This window comes from Podarcis gaigeae (assembly GCF_964106915.1).
Source record: "Podarcis gaigeae genome assembly, chromosome: 12".
In the NCBI taxonomy this organism is placed as follows: Eukaryota; Metazoa; Chordata; class Lepidosauria; order Squamata; family Lacertidae; genus Podarcis; species Podarcis gaigeae.
This window is the reverse complement of record NC_139688.1, coordinates 60,943,372-60,962,217: the sequence shown is the minus strand read 5'-3', so window position 1 is coordinate 60,962,217 and position 18,846 is coordinate 60,943,372. Positions and strand designations below refer to the sequence as shown.

At 47.9% G+C, this 18,846-nt stretch overlaps 1 protein-coding gene across 2 annotated transcripts in view; it reads right to left on the bottom strand.

Annotated features, from left to right (window-relative positions):
- Positions 1-18,846, bottom strand: part of CNTNAP2 (contactin associated protein 2) — a 1,058,844-nt gene that overhangs the window by 312,165 nt on the left and 727,833 nt on the right. For both annotated transcript variants that reach the window (XM_083706252.1, XM_083706253.1), the window contains one exon: positions 3,764-3,883. In XM_083706252.1, the coding sequence (XP_083562378.1) occupies positions 3,764-3,883 (120 nt within the window). The remainder of the gene's footprint in view (positions 1-3,763; positions 3,884-18,846) is intronic.

Genomic DNA, 18,846 nt, shown 5'->3' with positions numbered 1-18,846 from the left:
AACATAAGGCTCATCCACACTTCCGTTTGTCCTGTGATTTCTAGGCATGGGTTCAAGAGGGGTGTTTCTTTTGTCCCACCACTTTCCTCAGGAAAACCTGCAGTTTACTGTTGAATTGAAATGAACGTCAACCAGGCTTTCTGCTGAATGGTGCTTGCTCCAATTCAGCAGTAAACTGCAGGGTTCCCCATGGAAAGCAGTGGATGAAAGAAAAGCCTCTCAGACCCCGCCTGGGAATCATGGGGCAAATGGAAGAAATCACAGGACAAAGGGCTGTGTGGATGAGCCTGAGTTTGGGCAGGTTGTTCCTGCTGAAAAATTCATGTCAAGTCTCCAGACAGGGAGACCACTATGCTGAGGAAGGTCCCCTCCACTCTGGCCACACTTGGCTTGTCAAAGCAAGTTCTCAACAAAGCTGTGGTATAACAACAAAACCCATATTGTATTTCATGTCTCAAGCCTTTTCCCCACATACTATACAATGGACTGAGTGCTTCTATGCCCCTTTGGGGAAAATGGGACCCAGGGGCTTCTAGGAATACAGAACACATCTCTTGGTCACAGGTGTCAAAAAACCATGATCAAGGACATCAATGTCAAAGGCACACAAAGGCTCCCCCATACTCTGTCATGAGCTGTGTCTGTCTGTGAAACAGAAAACAGGCTTGGCAAGAAAGGTACTTTCAACTGTGCCTTAAGATCCACATTAGCAGTGTGTGTGTGAGAGAGAGAGAGGGGGGGGAGGGAGGGAGGGAGGGAGAGAGGGAGAGAAGATAGATTGCTCCTCCAGCTCATTCATTGCTGACTCATTCCTTTGCAAAACCGCATCTGGCAGAGCAAACAGGCAAGAAGTCCTGAATTTTTCATGTGAACAGTCGCAGCACTGTGAACTTGCCATTCTCTCTCTAGGTAAATTAATTTAAAGAATTAAACATCAGAGCAGAACCATCCCCTGAAGACTGATTGGGGATTCAAGGAAGAATGCATCGTTCCCTCTTTTGTCTCTTTTTAAACACACTTGCCTCTTTTTATGGCTCTCATTATAGATCTCACTAATAAATGAGCATAATGTGCCATTTCAACATGATTTTAAATGTTTCACTTCTTTTAACATTAATCTACTTTGAACTTTTATAGCTCTACAGATAGTAGGAAGAGAAAACACAAGCCAGCAAAAATAATCACATCAGAGAGCAGAGCTTTTTGAAATATCTCTCTCCTCCTCATGTGGAATGGTTTGATTCTCAGCTCTGCTGTCTGTCAACTTGACAAACAGCATCACTAGCAAAAGCAACTGAGTCTTGATGTGACATGCCCAGGAGTCCTTGCGTGAAGCATTTGTTTCCTAAGGGCAACAGGGCCTTGAGGAAGGAGAGGGAATAAAGAGGTTGCTTGTACAACAAGGGGACAATGCAGAGGTAACAGCCCAACATAACCACATGGAGACAGGCACATATTTTCACGCAAGGATGATTTGCACCATTAACATCCACAAACCCCTAAAGTGCAGCCTTTTATGAAAAGGCAGAGGTGGGGGGGATCTTTAGAACCTTGGCAACAAAATGGAAAAGTAAACCGCTAAAACAACCTCCACATGTATTCATTAAACACTCCCAGGGCTAAATAATTGTAAAGTCTATAAAAGCACACATTTCACTTTAGCAAAGTGACCATAAAATGGAAGGGAGAGCATTATGGTGAGCAGTCTTAATGCAGGCACTCCATTTGACCCCTGACTAACAGATAGCAGTTCAGATGAAGGTAGAAGGGACAAATAGCAATAGCAATCATAATTGAAAAATTCAAGCTAATGTCTGTTTGGTTTGTTTGCTGCACATGGGCCCATATGCCTAAACCAAACTGTTGCCCTTTATCAGATAATACAAGCACACAGGATTTGTTTTTGTCTTTTTTAAAGGTAATTTTCTTATCCATAATCTTAGAGTTCTTCTTAGGGATTTGTGCTCTTGGGGATATATTGGACCTGTTTTGCTTTCTAGTTTAAGCTCTGTGGCAGCAAGGGACCTTGAACTAGCAACCTCCAAGGAGCAAAGAAACTGCCAAGTCACCACAGTTCTCAAGTTTTGTTCAGAACTCTTATATGGGCAGCAGGAGAGGAGAGAAACTCCAAACATCTGCTCCTCACTACATTGTCTTAAGCCGTACCACCTCAGGACAGTGTCTGAGAACAGTATGGTTGCCATACTCTCCTCAGTGATTTCTCTCTCACCTGAGGCAGGAATGAACCTAGCAGGGAAACCAATTGTGCCTCACACACAGACTTAATTCTAAAAAGTGTAGCACCCCCCCCCCTGCAAATTTGCTTTCTTCTCTCTCCTGCCTGTCCGTTCTCTCCCAACAAAACCCCGTCTTTCCTATTTGGCTGTTTCCTGTTCTCCTGTTCCCCAGTGGCAGTTCCAAAGGAAAAGAAGCAGCCCAAAATCTACCTAGATATGCCCACATATACCACAAAATGACATCTTTGTAATGGGTGTCATATGTTTTTAGACCTTCTACACATATCCCAATTTTAAAATGCAATGGCCAACTCTTCACGATAAGTGAATACAAAATTATGGGTTACCATAGTCATGGCTCTTTGAGTACCAGCTGTTCTCAGGGCTGTGGCATTTCACATCATTCTTGTGAAATGTTATAGTTTCCTCCTCTCACCATTCTAAAACAGGCTGAATGAGGGAAGATGAGGATACCATATGAGGTCTAAAATAATAGAGGTCTTCATGGCCCAGACTAGGTTTAAATATATGTATTTGTGAAGCAGGGCTCCTGTGGGGTATTTCACACAAATATAGCCAAGAGCTGATTCTGATACAGTCAAACCCTGGAACTTGAATGTAATCCATTCCAGAAGACCGTTCAACTTCAGAAATGTTCAAGTTCCGAGGCGTAGCTCCCGAATGGTTGGACTCAAGTAGAAGGTGTGTCGGATGTTTGAGTTCCGAGGAAATTTTAAAAACCGGAACACTTACTTCTGGGTTTTTGGCGTTCGGCAACTGAAATGTTCGGCAATGGAGCCGTTTGAGTTCTGAGGTTTGACTGCATCACAACATCAAAAAGTGATATAAAGAGGGTCCTAGACAAAGGGGAGGGGGGTACATAATATCATCTAGAACGGAAAATAAATCACACATACAACTTCTGCTTTACTGTATATGTGTGAAACGTCCCATGATGCTTTGGGTTGAGCAAGGAGTTGGGATGAAGAAAGGAAGACATTTAGACTTGTCCCTATACTGACTGCTCAGTTTCTGTGTGACCGTAGATTTGCCATCATCAGTAAATAGATCCTCATCAGAAAAATGGGTATATTAAACAGTGAGTTCATGTGGTTGTCTTGAGGTTCAATATGCGCGAGAGGGAGAATGAGAACCGGGTATTGAGGTACTAGAAAGCTTTGCTCTGACCCCCCCCCCAGCTACCAACCTGTGGGCCACAGATGAGATTCTGCTATGGGAGAAGTGGAAGGAAGCAGCAGTTGGTTCTAGCAGGCCAACATGGAAGGCTTGCTGTTTCCCTCTCAGCAGGTACTTTGGTTGGCTTATTACAATTCTCTTCTTCTAGGAATTCCTTGGCAACATAAGTGGGGTCATTCCATTTTAGCTTCAGAACAAGCATGAGAAGTTAGGCTGAGAGAGGCAGGGAATGACTGCTATGTTGTGATTCAAATCTAGTCGTCAAATATAACATGGTTTCTCTATAAATAAAGGGAAGGATCAAGGCTATGCGCACACAGTGTAGTTACCTGTCATATTGCAGTGCACTTTCAAGGGTCCCAATGCGCCGCTGCCATCTGGATCTATCCAGTAGAAGCCTGTTGGTTTGCCCAAGTGTTTATATGCTTCACAAGAGAGTTCATAATTAGCTGAAACAAACAAAAAATAATGCTAAGTAAATCAATTGCCCTGAGATCCAGAAACATTGCATTTTTGGGAAAAGTCATAATATTGTAGTAATTGCAAAAGAATTGTAAAACCATTGTGCTCTTGGGGATATATTGGACCTGTTTTGCTTTCTAGTTTAAGCTCTGTGGCAGCCTGGGGCGGGGAATAATTTCCCCCCCTTTATTCCCCCCCCCCCCAATCTAGGTGCGTCCTATGAGCTGGTGCGTCCTATAGGGTGAAAAATACGGTAAGTTAGCGGAAGTGTTTGTCATATGCTATTTATCATATGCCAGAGGAAACAAAATTTCTAAAAGATTTAACTCTATAAAATTGGCAAAATTTCAAGATTGCAATATGTAAAGGTAAAGGGACCCCTGGGGTTGCGGCGCTCATCTCACTTTATTGGCCAAGGGAGCCGGCCTACAGCTTCCGGGTCATGTGGCCAGCATGACTAAGCCGCTTCTGGCGAACCAGAGCAGCGCACAGAAACTCTGTTTCCCTTCCCGCCGGAGCAGTACCTATTTATCTACTTGCACTTTGACATGCTTTTGAACTGCTAGGTTGGCAGGAGCTGGGACCGAGCAACGGGAGCTCACCCCGTCGTGGGGATTCGAACCACCGACCTTCCGGTCGACAAGTCCTAGGCTCTGTGGTTTAGACCACAGCGCCACCCGTGTCCCATTGCAATACGTAGATCATTGCTATTTAAGAAAAATAAAAACTGATAAAAGGGAAACTTAAAACAGTATTAAAATGGAGTAAGATAAAGCGCCAAACTGTGATTTGACATTTTTTATTGTTGTTTTTGTTTTGACCATCAGGATCATATCAACCACAGAAAGTAATAATAATGCTAATAATATACACTGGTACAATATGGAAGAACAGAGTTGAGCAAAATATGTATTTACATTAAAATATACCAAAATACTACTACTAATATGCTATATACAGAAGGTTAAAAACCCAATATATATATATTACAAATGGTTAAGAGAATTCATTCATTTAAAAGAATAGTAGTAATAATAATTTTATTATTTGTAACCCGTCCATCTGACTGGGTTGCACAGCACCTCTGTGATTTGGCAAACTTAGAGGCTCGTCCGTGAGAAGATCTGTGATGGTGCACAGCTTCCTTGAAAGACAGCTGGCCACCACAGCTTCCTTAGTGCTGCACAGTCACAAGGGTCAGTTTTAGGAGAATGCCCTCTTGCACAATCCACATATGGCAAAACTCCACAGGCCTGGCCTGCATCCTATCGAATGGTATGTCCTTAGCAGACTAGTAAAGCAGTGGGATTTCTTTAAAATTTGCGGTATACAAATCTTTTAATAAAAGAAATGTTAGGATAGAAAGTGTTTGTTGAAGGAAGCAGAGTTGAAAACCTCTGCTCTAGATTTCATTTGTTCAAAATGCTTGCAAACTACCACTCTAACAAAGGTCATCGGTGCTTGAGTTAGTTCTGTGTGGCAAACCTTGCCAGATCACAACCTATAAAATCCAGCTGCCTTATGTGCCAGCCACGGCTTTGGCCACTCCACTCCTTTCCCTGTTCTTGTCCCTGCCCAAATACTGCTAACCTGTTATGGCAATAGCTGTCTGAATTTTCATTGTCACACCGGCCACATGCACATCCAGTTGTGAAACATCAGATGTCTAGCAAAATTTGGCAGACCTTACATTTCCCCACAGGGTTGGCAGGTCAGTGAAAAACAGAAAAGGGGCTCCCTCTTTCTTGGAATCCAAATGTCCTGCAAGAAGTCATTGTGCTGCTATTCTCCAGGATCTTCTGTGAATAGAGCCCATGCACAACAGGAGGAGACAAAAAGGCTCAACAAGATATCCTAGATCTGTAGGACAACCTTCTTTGCACAGTAATATACTGGAAGACCAGCCCAAGAAGACCAGAAAGCTTGTATACAAAACACCCTGAACTCCCTTCACGGTCTGCAGGGCGCACCTCAGGGCCTTCCAGATGGGCTGCTTAATTGAGGATTTGCCATCAGGATTTGTTTGACGGGAGGCTAGATGACATTGCTCCAAAGCAAGTGCTCTCCCACAGTTTCCGGTACATTTCCCCATCACTTTCCTTGCTGCAAAAGGCAGCAATAGACTTGAAGCGCATTAAACTGTAATTCTCAGGATTCTTGGAGGAAAATCAATTTTGCATGAAAATGATGTAAGTATACTATAGTGTATTTATACACACATAGATGAAGTGATAAAAAATTAACTTTTAATCTGCCAGTCCACACTAAAATATTTATAACAAAATTAGATTGGATATAATTCTTATTTCAAATAAGTAATAAAAATACAAAAATTAAGGAGAGACACAGGAGGGGGAGCAAATGGAGAGTGAGGAGGAGGAGTACGAGGGGGGCGCAGGCAGTGACAGTGGCCAGAGTTATTCCACAAGCCTCTCTAGCGAATCGGAGGACTCACAGAAGGGAGCGCCGGTGGCCAGAGCAAGGGAGATTCCAAGGGAGAAACCTCAAGAGGGAGGGGCCAGCGGGGAGTCTCTGAACAGCAGCTGGAGATCAGGGCCAGCGTCTCCACCAGAGCGCAGTGGGGAGGGGGAGTCCCAGGAGTCGGGACCAGTGTCCTCACCACCAGAGGGAGGAGAGGAGTCAGGTTTGGCAACACCCACATCAGGAAGCGGGGAAACGGTCAGAAGGAAAGTCACCGGCTGGGCGCGCGCGCCAAGTTCAAATGTACAGGAGCGCGGCACAGCGGGGAGCCCGGGAAGGGAGCCAGGTCCTAAAGCCCGCCGGAGGGAGGGGCAAGACTCAGGAGGCTCCGCGTCAGAGGAGTCCAGGAAGGAGGGAACCCCAGAGGGCAGAAGGACCCAACGCAGGAAAGAGCAGCGCAAGAGGTGGAGCCGGGCTAGAATCTTAAACTGGTGTGGGTGGAGCAGTGAGTCAGAGGGGACTTAGCCGGTCTAGCGTTAAGACGTGGGCCTGCGCGCCCAGAGCTTGGAAATGGAAACTAAACTTCAATAAAGACTTTTGTATATAATATCCACTGGGCGTTGGTCCTCTGTGAGCTGGGACCTAGCGGCAGTCCTGACAGTAAGTCCCCTCTCAATTTTCACCAATTTTGCAACCTCGTGGAGTGCGGGAAAGCAGCGAGGGGTGAAGATTGGTGCTTCGCGAGCTCACGAAAAACAGGGAAATGACTACCGAAGAGAGGATAGCGAGTTTGCAAAACGCAGTGACGCAGTTGACTGCAGAAATTGCGGCTTCCAGAAAGAAAGAACAGGAAGCAGCTGCTGCCTGCCAGGATCTGCGAACCAGGTTAGAAGTGCTAAGTACACAGAGGCTACCAGCCACCAGACCAGAAGGGATTGGGCTGGGAAACAGAGGAGGGAGCCTGGTATCTCACTTCAATGGGGACCTGCAGGAGTATCCTAACTTCAGAGCAGATGTGATTTATACATTGCAGCTGCTTGACAAAGACTTTAAAAATGAGGGAGAGAAAGTGGGATTTATTATTTCGCATTTGCGGGGGGAGGCAAAATCGTGGCTGCGCAATCTATGGAGAGACAAGGATCCAGCCCTCCAAAATGCGGCTGCCTTCATTAAAGTGATGGATGCGTGTTTTTTATCTGAGATTGATGTGGATATCGCTAGGAGGGAGATTCACGGACTAAGACAAGGTAAAGCCACTGTGAGGCAATATCATTCACGTTTTTTCGGATTGGTGAATGTACTAGCCTGGGAGAAAGAATCGCCTGCCGTCAGAGACCTGTTCTGGGAGGGGTTGAGCGGAGCTGTGAAAGATGAGATCGCAAGGGGGGGAAGACCCCAAACCACCAAGGAAGTGGTGGAACGGGCACTCTCCATTGGGGTTCGGTTGGAAGGACGCCCTTGGGGCAGGGAGGAAGGGCATTTGGGACGCACGCCAGCGAGAGGACTGCCTCCCTTCCCCAAGGAGGCGGCACGCGCTCGATCCATGCCTCCGCTGGGAGGGGGAGAGGAGCCGATGGAGATAGGTGGTGCTAAGGCTCACTCCACAGTCGGAGCCCTAACTCCGGGAGCAGTCAAGATGAAGCCTCCTAGAGGAACCAGGAAGTGCTACATCTGCGACAGTGCTCAGCATATGGCAAAAGAGTGTCCCCAGCGGTTTCACAAGCATACTGCAGCCGCAGCGACAGTAACAGACGCAATTCAGCAGAGGGAGTCGCAGCAGGAAAACTCCACTGTCTGGCTGGAGATGGCGTCTCTGGGGACCAGCCAGACAAGTCAGTGAAGCAATCCCCAGGGATCTTACAGCCCACCGACCCCCTCCCACCCAAACCAGTAGTGCAGCTCACCGCATCCCTTCAGCTCCCCAATGGGCTACTTGTGGAAATTCCCATCACCGTCGACTCGGGGAGCAATGCAGATTTTATAGACATGCAGTTCCTCCAGCAACATGGCATAGCCCTTCTGCCAGCGGCGGTACCTCTGAAAGTCGTCACAGTGGACGGCAGGGAGCTACTGGGAGGGCAAGTGCTACAGCAGACGCCGCCAATGGTGATGCGCATTGGAAACCACCGTGAGGTCATCAGCTTCAACGTCACCCGCCTGTCAGACACGCCCATAGTGTTGGGAATGAGTTGGCTGGATAGGCACAGCCCGGCATTAGCTTGGTACCAGCGGCAACTGACCTTCGGCTCCTCTTACTGCGCAGAACACTGCATCCTGGCGGACTTGGAAGATGAGGGGCACGAGGAAGGACCACAGCTGAACTTGGGCATGTTGCAAGCGGTGCCTAACAAATACAAGGAGTTTTTGGAGGTCTTCTGCGAGAAAGAGGCGGATAAGCTGCCACCCCACAGACCCTACGACTGCAAGATCGACCTCCTGCCCGGGGCGACGCTCCCGACGGGGAAACTGTACTCCATGTCTGAGGATGAATTGCAAGAGCTCAGGGAGTTCATAGATCACAACCTGAAGCGGGGATTCATCCGGGAGTCCAAGGCGGCAGGAGGCAGTCCCGTGTTCTTTGTAAAGAAGCGGGACACGCCCCAAAAGAGGCTGGTCGTTGATTTCCGCTTCTTGAACCTCAAGACCAAGCCCTCAGCATTCCCTATGCCCAAGATCGATGACCTGCTGGCGACGGTGAGGAAGGGTCGCATCTTTACCAAGTTGGATCTGCGCGGAGCGTACAATCTCATTCGCGTACGGGAAGGCGACGAGTGGAAAACAACCATGTTTACGCCGCTGGGCACTTATGAATACAGAGTTATGCCTTTTGGATTAAAAAATGGTTCCCACTGCTTTCAAGCCTTCATGCATCATGTCTTGGCGGGTCTCCTCTACAAGAGGTGCGTCTGCTTCCTGGATGACATCCTAATCTTCTCGGAATCGCCGGAGGCTCACGAGAGAGATGTTAGGGAAGTTCTGCAGAGGCTGCGGGAGCACAGGCTGTACGCCAAGCTGGAGAAGTGCCAGTTCGACAAGACGGAGGTGGATTTCTTGGGCTACAAACTGTCCGACAAGGGACTGGCTATGGACGGTGCCAAGGTACGTGCAGTACTGGATTGGAAGAGCCCACGCAATAGGAAGGAAGTACAGAGGTTTGTCGGTTTTGCCAACTTTTATCGCAAGTTCATCAAGGGTTTCGCCATGCAGACAGCGGCCATCACCGACACCCTCAGTTCCAAGAAGAAGAGGTTCATCTGGACGGAGCAGGCAGAGCAGTCCTTTCAGAAGCTCAAGCAGCTCTTCGCTTCCGAAGAGAACCTACTGCACGTAAATCCCAGCAGGCCCATGAGAGTGGAGACGGACGCCTCAGACAGGGCCGTGGGAGCCGTTCTGTTGCAGCAAGACCACCAGGGGGACTGGAGGCCGTGCGCTTTCTACTCCAGAAAACTCAGCAAAGCGGAGCAGAACTACACCATTTGGGACAGGGAGTTGCTGGCCATACATGCAGCCTTCAGGGCGTGGCGGCACTTCCTCGTCGGAGCCAAGCACACGGTGCAGGTCCGCACAGACCATAAGAACTTGGAGTACTGGCGCACGGCGAGGTTCCTGAACCAGCGACACATCCGCTGGGCGGAGTTCTTTGCAGATTTCGACTTCAGAATTGAGTACATCCCAGGAAACAGCAACGTCTTGGCGGACGCGCTGTCCAGAAAACCGCAGTATCTGGAGGCAGAGGCACCGGCGGCGGCCAAGCACATTTTCACACCACAGGCGTGGGCATGCGCGTCAGCCACGGTGGACCTGGACGCGGTGCGCCGCGCGCTGCAAACGGACTCGTTCGCCCGAGCCAAGATGGAGGAGGTGTGCAGTGGCAAGGCGAGGGGCGACGAATTCCAAGTGCGAGACGGCCTGCTCCTACGCAAGGGAGTCCTCTACGTACCAGGAGACAGCCTCCGCGCGAAGGTCCTGCAACAGCTGCACGACGCGCCCAGTGCGGGGCACTTCGGCAAGGAGAAGACGGTGGACTTAGTAGCCAGAGACTTTTGGTGGCCTAAGATGCGGGGGGATGTCGCGGACTATGTCAATAGGTGCGACACCTGCCAAAGGGCTAAGCCTGTGCACCAGCCGCCGGCGGGCCTGTTGGAACCGCTACAGACACCGTTCGTACCGTGGGAGAGGGTAGCCCTGGACTTTGTCACAGATCTACCCAGCTCAAGGGGCAAGACGGCAGTGCTCGTGGTAGTGGACCTGTTCACCAAGATGGCCCACTTCATTCCGTGCGCGAAGGTGGCCACGGCCGAGCAGACCGCTAAGATGTTCATAGACCACGTGTTCAAGGTGCACGGCCTACCACGGTCTATTTTGTCCGACCGGGGGCGCCAGTTCATCTCCAACTTCTGGCAAAAGCTGATGGGATTCCTGAACGTCAAGGTCAGCCTGGCGTCGGCGAGACACCCGCAAACTAACGGGCAGGCGGAAAGGGTCAACGCCATCATGCAGCAGTACCTGAGATGCTACGCGAACCAGCAGCCATCGACCTGGGTGGACTATCTACCGTTGGCCGAGTTTGCCTACAACAACACGAAGCACGGGTCCACGGGGGTGACCCCATTTTTTGCCAACTACGGGAGGCATCCCAGAACCTTCCCGGGTCTGGACACAGTGCGGGAGGGGGAGCCACAGGGAGCAGAGGCAGTGGCAGCGGAGTTGCAGGAGATCCACGAGCAGCTCAGGAGGCAGTTAGAGTTGGCAAAACAGGCTTACAAAGTGCAGGCAGATCGACACAGGAGGGTTGGGGAGGACATCCAGGTGGGAGACTGGGTCTGGTTGGCAGCACAAGCAGTTCCAGCCAGATCGTTAGCCAAGAAGAAACTAGGGCACAAGCAGCTAGGGCCTTACCAAGTAGAGGCGCAGATCAACCCAGTGGCCTTCCGGTTGACACTCCCGGAGGGTTCCAGAATGCACCCGGTCTTTCATAGATCAGTGCTCACGCCCTACAGAGAGCCCCACAGGTTTCAAGCACCGGGGAAGGCGCCAGACCCACTCAGAGAAGCGCCCAAAAAAGGGGGGTCGCCGAAAGGGGAGCCACTTAATGAAGCCACTGAGATTTTAGACTCAAGGTGGGGGAGGACGGGATTGAATATCTTCTCGCCACGGAGGACACCCCGGCCAGCGCCAACAGGTGGGTGCCGGATTACGCAGTGGAAGAGCACTTGCTCAAGGAAGAATTCCACACACTTTTCCCGCACAAGCCTATGCCGGCGGGCTTTTTCGAGGATTGTTTGTTCACACCCACACTCTCGGCCAGCACTTTCCGGGGTTTCTCGTCAGCTGAGGACTCGGCTCCGGGAGGCAGCTCTCCGGAGGGATCACTTTCAGGTTTTGGCACGGGGGGATCTTATTGGTGGGAGGACCAACCCGAAGTGGGCTGGCGCAGAGACATGCCGAAGGGGTCCTGGGAGGTGGACCCCCATCAAACAACAGGGGGAGGAGGGCTCTTGGGTGATTTGGGGTCGAGCGCAGATTTCGAGCACACCGCGCAGGAGATGGAAGCGGAGGAGGTCGTCGTCGACGAGCCCATGGGGGACTTCCCGGACTTATCTCGATGGTTGCAAGCCTCAGGGGACGAGCTGTATCCTGGACTCACCCCTACAACAATGGAGCACCCGGAACCCGCACCGGAAGAGGGGGAGGGGGGAAGGGGGGGCTTCGAGGGGGGGATGGATGTCAGGGGTTCAGAAGGAGAGACACAGGAGGGGGAGCAAATGGAGAGTGAGGAGGAGGAGTACGAGGGGGGCGCAGGCAGTGACAGTGGCCAGAGTTATTCCACAAGCCTCTCTAGCGAATCGGAGGACTCACAGAAGGGAGCGCCGGTGGCCAGAGCAAGGGAGATTCCAAGGGAGAAACCTCAAGAGGGAGGGGCCAGCGGGGAGTCTCTGAACAGCAGCTGGAGATCAGGGCCAGCGTCTCCACCAGAGCGCAGTGGGGAGGGGGAGTCCCAGGAGTCGGGACCAGTGTCCTCACCACCAGAGGGAGGAGAGGAGTCAGGTTTGGCAACACCCACATCAGGAAGCGGGGAAACGGTCAGAAGGAAAGTCACCGGCTGGGCGCGCGCGCCAAGTTCAAATGTACAGGAGCGCGGCACAGCGGGGAGCCCGGGAAGGGAGCCAGGTCCTAAAGCCCGCCGGAGGGAGGGGCAAGACTCAGGAGGCTCCGCGTCAGAGGAGTCCAGGAAGGAGGGAACCCCAGAGGGCAGAAGGACCCAACGCAGGAAAGAGCAGCGCAAGAGGTGGAGCCGGGCTAGAATCTTAAACTGGTGTGGGTGGAGCAGTGAGTCAGAGGGGACTTAGCCGGTCTAGCGTTAAGACGTGGGCCTGCGCGCCCAGAGCTTGGAAATGGAAACTAAACTTCAATAAAGACTTTTGTATATAATATCCACTGGGCGTTGGTCTTCTGTGAGCTGGGACCTAGCGGCAGTCCTGACAGTAATATATACTGAACAAGAGGCTTGCTGATATACAGACCATAACATTATGTTGGGAGCTAATACCTGCCAGTAATTCAGTTTTTTCATAGACACACAAAGACTGCTTTGGCTGCAAAAATGAGAAAAAATTAAGGGTATAAGTGCCTATTAAAATGGCAAACTTCAGACCTTTTAACCCAACCTCTGTGATCTTCCCTTTTGATTTCAGTAAACTGTAGTCTAAAAGGTCATTATTTTTTTGCTTCCAAAGTTAGTTAATTTAAAAGAGTACACAATATCAAACAGTAACATCCTAACAACAACAGAAACAGATGTACAAATGTAGGATGGGGGACACCTGGCTGACCAGTAGGACATGCAAAAAGGATCTAGGGGTCTTGGTGGATCACAAGCTTAACATGAGTCAACAGTGTGATGCAGCAGGAAAAAAATCTAGGTCACATCAGCAGAAGTATAGTGTCCAAGAGAAGTAACAGTACCAATCTATTGTGTCTTGGTCAGGCCACACCTGGGATACTGTGTCCAGTTCTGGGCACCACAATTTAAGCAGGATATTGACCAGCTGGAAAGTGTGCAGACAAGGGCAACCAAGATGATCAAGTGTCTGGAAACCAGGCCTTATGAGGAAAGGTTGAAGGAGCTGTTTAGCCTGGATAAGAGAAGACTGAGAGGAGATATGACAGCCCTCTTCAATTATCTGAAGGGCTGTCACATGGAAGATGGAACAAGCTTGTTTTCTCCTGCTCTGGAGGGTAGGACTTGAACCAATGGCTTCAAGTTACAAGAAAATAGATTTCGAATAAACATCAGGAAGAACTTTCTGACAGTAAGAGCTGTTCAACGGTGGAATGGTTTGACTCGACAGTTGGTGGACTCTTCTTCTTGGGAGGAATTTAAGCAGAGATTGGCTGGTCATCTTTCATGGATGCTTTAGCTGGATTCCTGCATTGCAGGGGGTGGACCAGATGCCCCTTGGGGTCCCTTCCAACACTACAGTTCTATGATTCTAATAATGTATCATTTCCCAGAAATAATGAACTGAAAAAGGTATTCAAGTATACCTTCCTTAAGAAACCAGAGGCCTTCCTTTTGGGTATTGTTGGCCAAGGGGTGTTAAAGAAGGATCAAACATTTTTTATGTATGCAACAACAGCAGCAAGGATACTCGTTGCTAAGCATTGGAAAACTCAAGATCTACCCACACTGGAAGAATGGCAGATGCAACTGATAGACTATATGGAACTGGCCGAGATGACTGGCAGAATCCGAGACCTGGGAGAGGAGACGGTGGAAGAAGACTGGAAGAAATTTAAGGACTATTTGCAAAAATATTGTAAATTGTATGAATGTTAAGCAGGATGCTTGATCATAAACAATTTGGCACCATCGAATCAGATGAAGTGAATTATGAAGATAAGTTAAATTCATGAAAAAATCAATTTTTTAGATAACGATTAGGCTAAGCTTAATGTTTTAAAGAATGAAATGAATATATCTAAAATTTGGATATAACATTGGAAAACTAGATTGTAAGGTGGGGACAAGGTGATAAATTGCTGGATTAATTTTTTATAATTTTGGAACGTAGGAGCGGGAAATGTGAGGAAGTCCAAAGAGGATAAGAAAATATGTTATAAAATGTGATATTTTTGTATGTTTTGTTTTTTGTGTTGTAATTAAAAAACCCTTAATAAATATTAAAAAAAAAGAAGGCGGCAGCAAAACCAGAAAAAAAAAAATGATTCTAATAATGAAGTGCCAATATAATTTACAGCTGGCAATTGCCAGCATTATAAAACAAGATACCCAGAGATTTACCAACTGCCTGCTGCAAAATTATTTTAAACCAGAATAACACAAGTCTTTAAAAATTCCTGCATTTTTATTAGCACCTGAATATTAACCTCATTTGTTCATTGTCACATAATACATTACTTAAAAGCTGTGATGTCGGACCTCATTAAATTGCATGAGTCCCTTGGATCACCCACTTCTTTTCTAACAAAAGTACAAATCTTTTTCCAACATAGTATCATGTGCTCAGGAATTATGATGTACCAGGAATACTCTCTGATTAAAAAAGCATACCAACAGCCGGTGTACAATGCAGCTAATTGTAAGCCTTTATTTTGTTAATGGCGTCTAATCTTGCAGGAGATGCTCCTCTGCAAACAACTGTGACAGCTGCCTCCTATGATCTTTATGAGCTCATCTGGCTTTGTTCCATGCCCCATTTACCTCTGGACAGAATGCTGTTTAAAGTGATGAAACCCACTTTCTGATGCCCAGGTTACCCCAACCACACCATATTTCAACCAAACCTTGCCCTTGAGCCCCCCCCCCCACCTCACCACTCTCTTGATGCTCTTGTTTCTGTCTAAACTTCCACTTAAACTCTCTGTCTTCAATTAATTTGCTTGTCAAACCACCTGACTTCCTCACTTCCATAACCCCTGGTTCCTTCTAATGGCATTAACTCTCCAATAAACTTTCCAATGGATGAACTTTTCCCACAGGTCCTCATCCCCACTTGTCAGTATCTGCAATGCCGGAGGTTGCCCTAGAAGAACCCAGTGTCTCTTCCAACTCTATAGTTGTATGATTCTATCTCTGTGTGTCTGCCTCTCTTATCCTTGAATTTTGGGAGGTTGGGTTGGAAGTCATTACCCCTAAGAAAGCTACTCCCACCCTCTCCATACTTCTTCCGTCCATGGTTCCAATAAGCCCCCAAATTTCATGCCTGAAGATCCTTCCTAATCTGGCTGAACCAGAGCTGAGTCATCCTCCTTTAAATACCCCAACCAACCCCAATTTTGTGCATTTCAGAGGTTTGGTACTCCAACTCCTATCAGCCCCAACCAGCGTAGTCAATGGTCAGGGATGATGGGAGCTTGAGTCCAAACCCTTGGAGGATACCAAGCTGAAGAAGCTTTATATACCTTCACCAGGGGCTCCTTTGGGAGGAAGGGTTGCATATAAATTAACAACAACAACTACCATGTCTAGTCACTCCAGCCATGGGATTGTGATTGGGAACAGTGGCTAAACAGGGGTGGAGCTGCTGCTGACTCCATACTATTATGTACCTCAAAAAAGGAATAGGAGTACATTGGAGGTCAAAACACATCAACAAAAAGGAGGACATCTATTTTCTAGCCTGTGTTTAGCTTGCTTCTAAGCTAGTTTCTTGTTTTGAAATTTTTGAATTGTGTCAAAAGGCTCCAGCATTCTCTCCTTTCTACTTTGCACTTGGAAGAACTCATAAAACATCCCCATTACCAGTGCAATATTCAGCATGTCCTGTGATAAAACACATCAAATTAAAAGGCAAGTATGATTGAAAGAAAGAAAGAAAGAAAGAAAGAAAGAAAGAAAGAAAGAAAGAAAGAAAGATGGGCATATGCCAAAGCGCCATTGAAATGACTTTGGGCTGAATCATATTGTTGAGAAACAAGACAATTACTATTGTGGTGATAAAGACAAGGAAAGGGGAGCCTGTCATTAGAATGATAAAGATGAATGTGTCTTTGACATGGCAGATGGTAAAGAGGATGATTGACACGTGGAGGTGAAATTATAATTGAGTTACTACAAACTATTTCAACTGGCAGCTCAGCTCAGCCTGAATACAAAAGCAAAGGAGTGCCAACACAGAGAGCTGCTTTGATTTCAAGTCAATTTCAGGAGTGGAGTTGCTTTTTAACTTGTGCTACAAGAAAAATATGATGATGGTGATGATGATGATGATAAAGAATAGTTCTAAAATGTCCCCCCAATCATTAGAGTCCTAAGTTAGAAAACACATTGTAAGAATGGACATTTATATGTCTAGGGATACATAAAGAAGTCTCTACTCAGGTCTGTTCTAGTCATCGAAAAAGTCCAAACAACTTGTTAAAGCATTTATCTGAAGTTGAACTAGGACCTAAAGTAGGAAGACTCTAGGATTGAATTGTTTGTTCACATCTGCTGCTCTTTGGAGTCAGAAAGACAGAAATATAAGGATCTCTGTGCATTACACTTGTTGAAGGGTTTTCTTGCAGTTATCAGAGAGAACACCCCCCCCCCCGACCACATGGCTTCTTCACCCCAGCCTCTGTGCACTGAGCAAAGATCCCTGCAGAGGGGAAACCTACGTGCCCAGGCCTCCCTGGGAGCTAACGCTCAGGCATATGGTTCCAGTCATGGGGAAGTAGATGGGCAGAGGCTTTTCTCTGTAAGGTGTTCACACCCCGTGCATGAACGTCAGGTGGAGGTGCATGGCAAGGAAGTAGCCCTGTTCCCCGGTAGATCTCTGAAGGGGATGTGACAGTAGACTGGTCTTAAATGAGTGTGGCTTCAGAGTTTGCCGAAGGCAGTGAAACACGGCCGGAGTTCACTGCAGAAGAGCCTCAGACTTAGAAGTCAGCACAGTCAGCCTTCTGGAACAGCAGGCCACATCCAAAGTAAGAAGAGAAGACTTGCCTCTCCCAAGCGACACACAAATAGCCTTTCCTGAAGCAATCCTAGACAGGGTTGTCTGAAGGAGGTGCCCATGGCAAACCTCGCTGTCTGGGGCTCCTCCCCTGCCTCTGCCACCCCCTCCACCTCATGACGATGGTGGCAGCAGCAGTGGCAGCCCCTCTCCCTCGGCTTCTTGGGGCTTGTGTGGGTGCTGTGCTTTTTGCTGCTACTGCTTTAGTGATGGCAGACTGTATCGTCTTGGCTTTACATTTTCCTTTTGCTACCAGGTCCTCCAGCTCCCTCATGCCCGCCTTGCTCCAGGAAAGAAGGCAGGGGGCAGCCCTGTTGGGAGGGCAGGAAATGGCAAGGTTGCCCAGGAAGCTGAGCTGCTGGCTCTGGCTCCTTGGGCCCTTTGCCTGGGGCTTTGCAAGCAAGATCCTATTTTCACATGTGAAATGTTGGATGCTATGGGAATAGAAATAAACAGCTTCATTTTTAGGTGTATTTTAGAAGTGCGGGAGGTTCCCACTGAGTTCATAAGAAGTAAGAAGCAGCTCCAGTGGTTGTTGTTTTTTCCTGGAGGGGGGTGCAAAAAGTGTTTCAAGTGCATCTTACTATGAAGTATAAAGCCAGCACTCTGGGGGCTCTTTAATAGCCCTCATGCATGGTTTCCATTACATTTTCTCACTTTACAAATAAAAGAAGGATTTTTGTTTTCAAAATAACAGCCCTGCAAGCTCTGTGCATGTCCTAAAGGCAAAAATAAGCAGTTAAGCATTATACTAACGTCAATAATGACTCCTCTGTTGTCACTTAAGCAAACCTAACAGAGGGTGAAAGAAACAAAGAAACAGCTGGATTTTGTTACAACAAAAGAAAAGTATTTTTTTAAAAAAATCCAATGTTCAGGCAGTATAGAATGAGAATTAAAAATGTTTTTGTTGGTAAACTAAAGAGAGAGAACAATAAACTGGAAAGCTGCTTTACAGAGAGCAGGAGAAAGGGAGCGTGATCACTGGCTTGCTTTTTGATCTCTCTGCTGCTTTGGACCCAGTCGACTCTGGTCTTCCTCCTAGGCAAGGTCTGTGTAATGGAAAACAGGGGTGCTTGTGTTACCACGGATCCAGGCCTACCCATGGGACCAAGTCCAGAGATCTATTGGGAGAGTGCTTTTTGGCCTCCTGGCAGAGTACTGCAGAGCACTATTTTATCCTCAATGCTATTTAATATTTGAATGAAGCCCAGGGCCGGCTAAACCGTTATGGAAAGGGGAGGTGACCCCCTCAGGCGCCAGGATGCAGGTCTCCATTGCCGCTCCTGATGTAGGGAGGTGGGGGCACCATTCGGTGGTTCACCTCAGGTGCCAAAAGGTCTTGGGCCAGCCCAGATGAAGCCACTGGCAGCAGTCATTAGGAATAACTGGAAAGAGAACTGGTGGGGAAGCTAGTCGCATTTGTTTTGCAGTATGTTAATTAATTCAAATATAGCCACAGTGGAATGGACTCCCTAGGAAATGGTGGGCTCTCCTTGCTTGAAGGCTTTTAAGCAGAGGCCACATGGCAGCTGCCATGGATGGTCTAGTTGAGATTCCTGCATCGC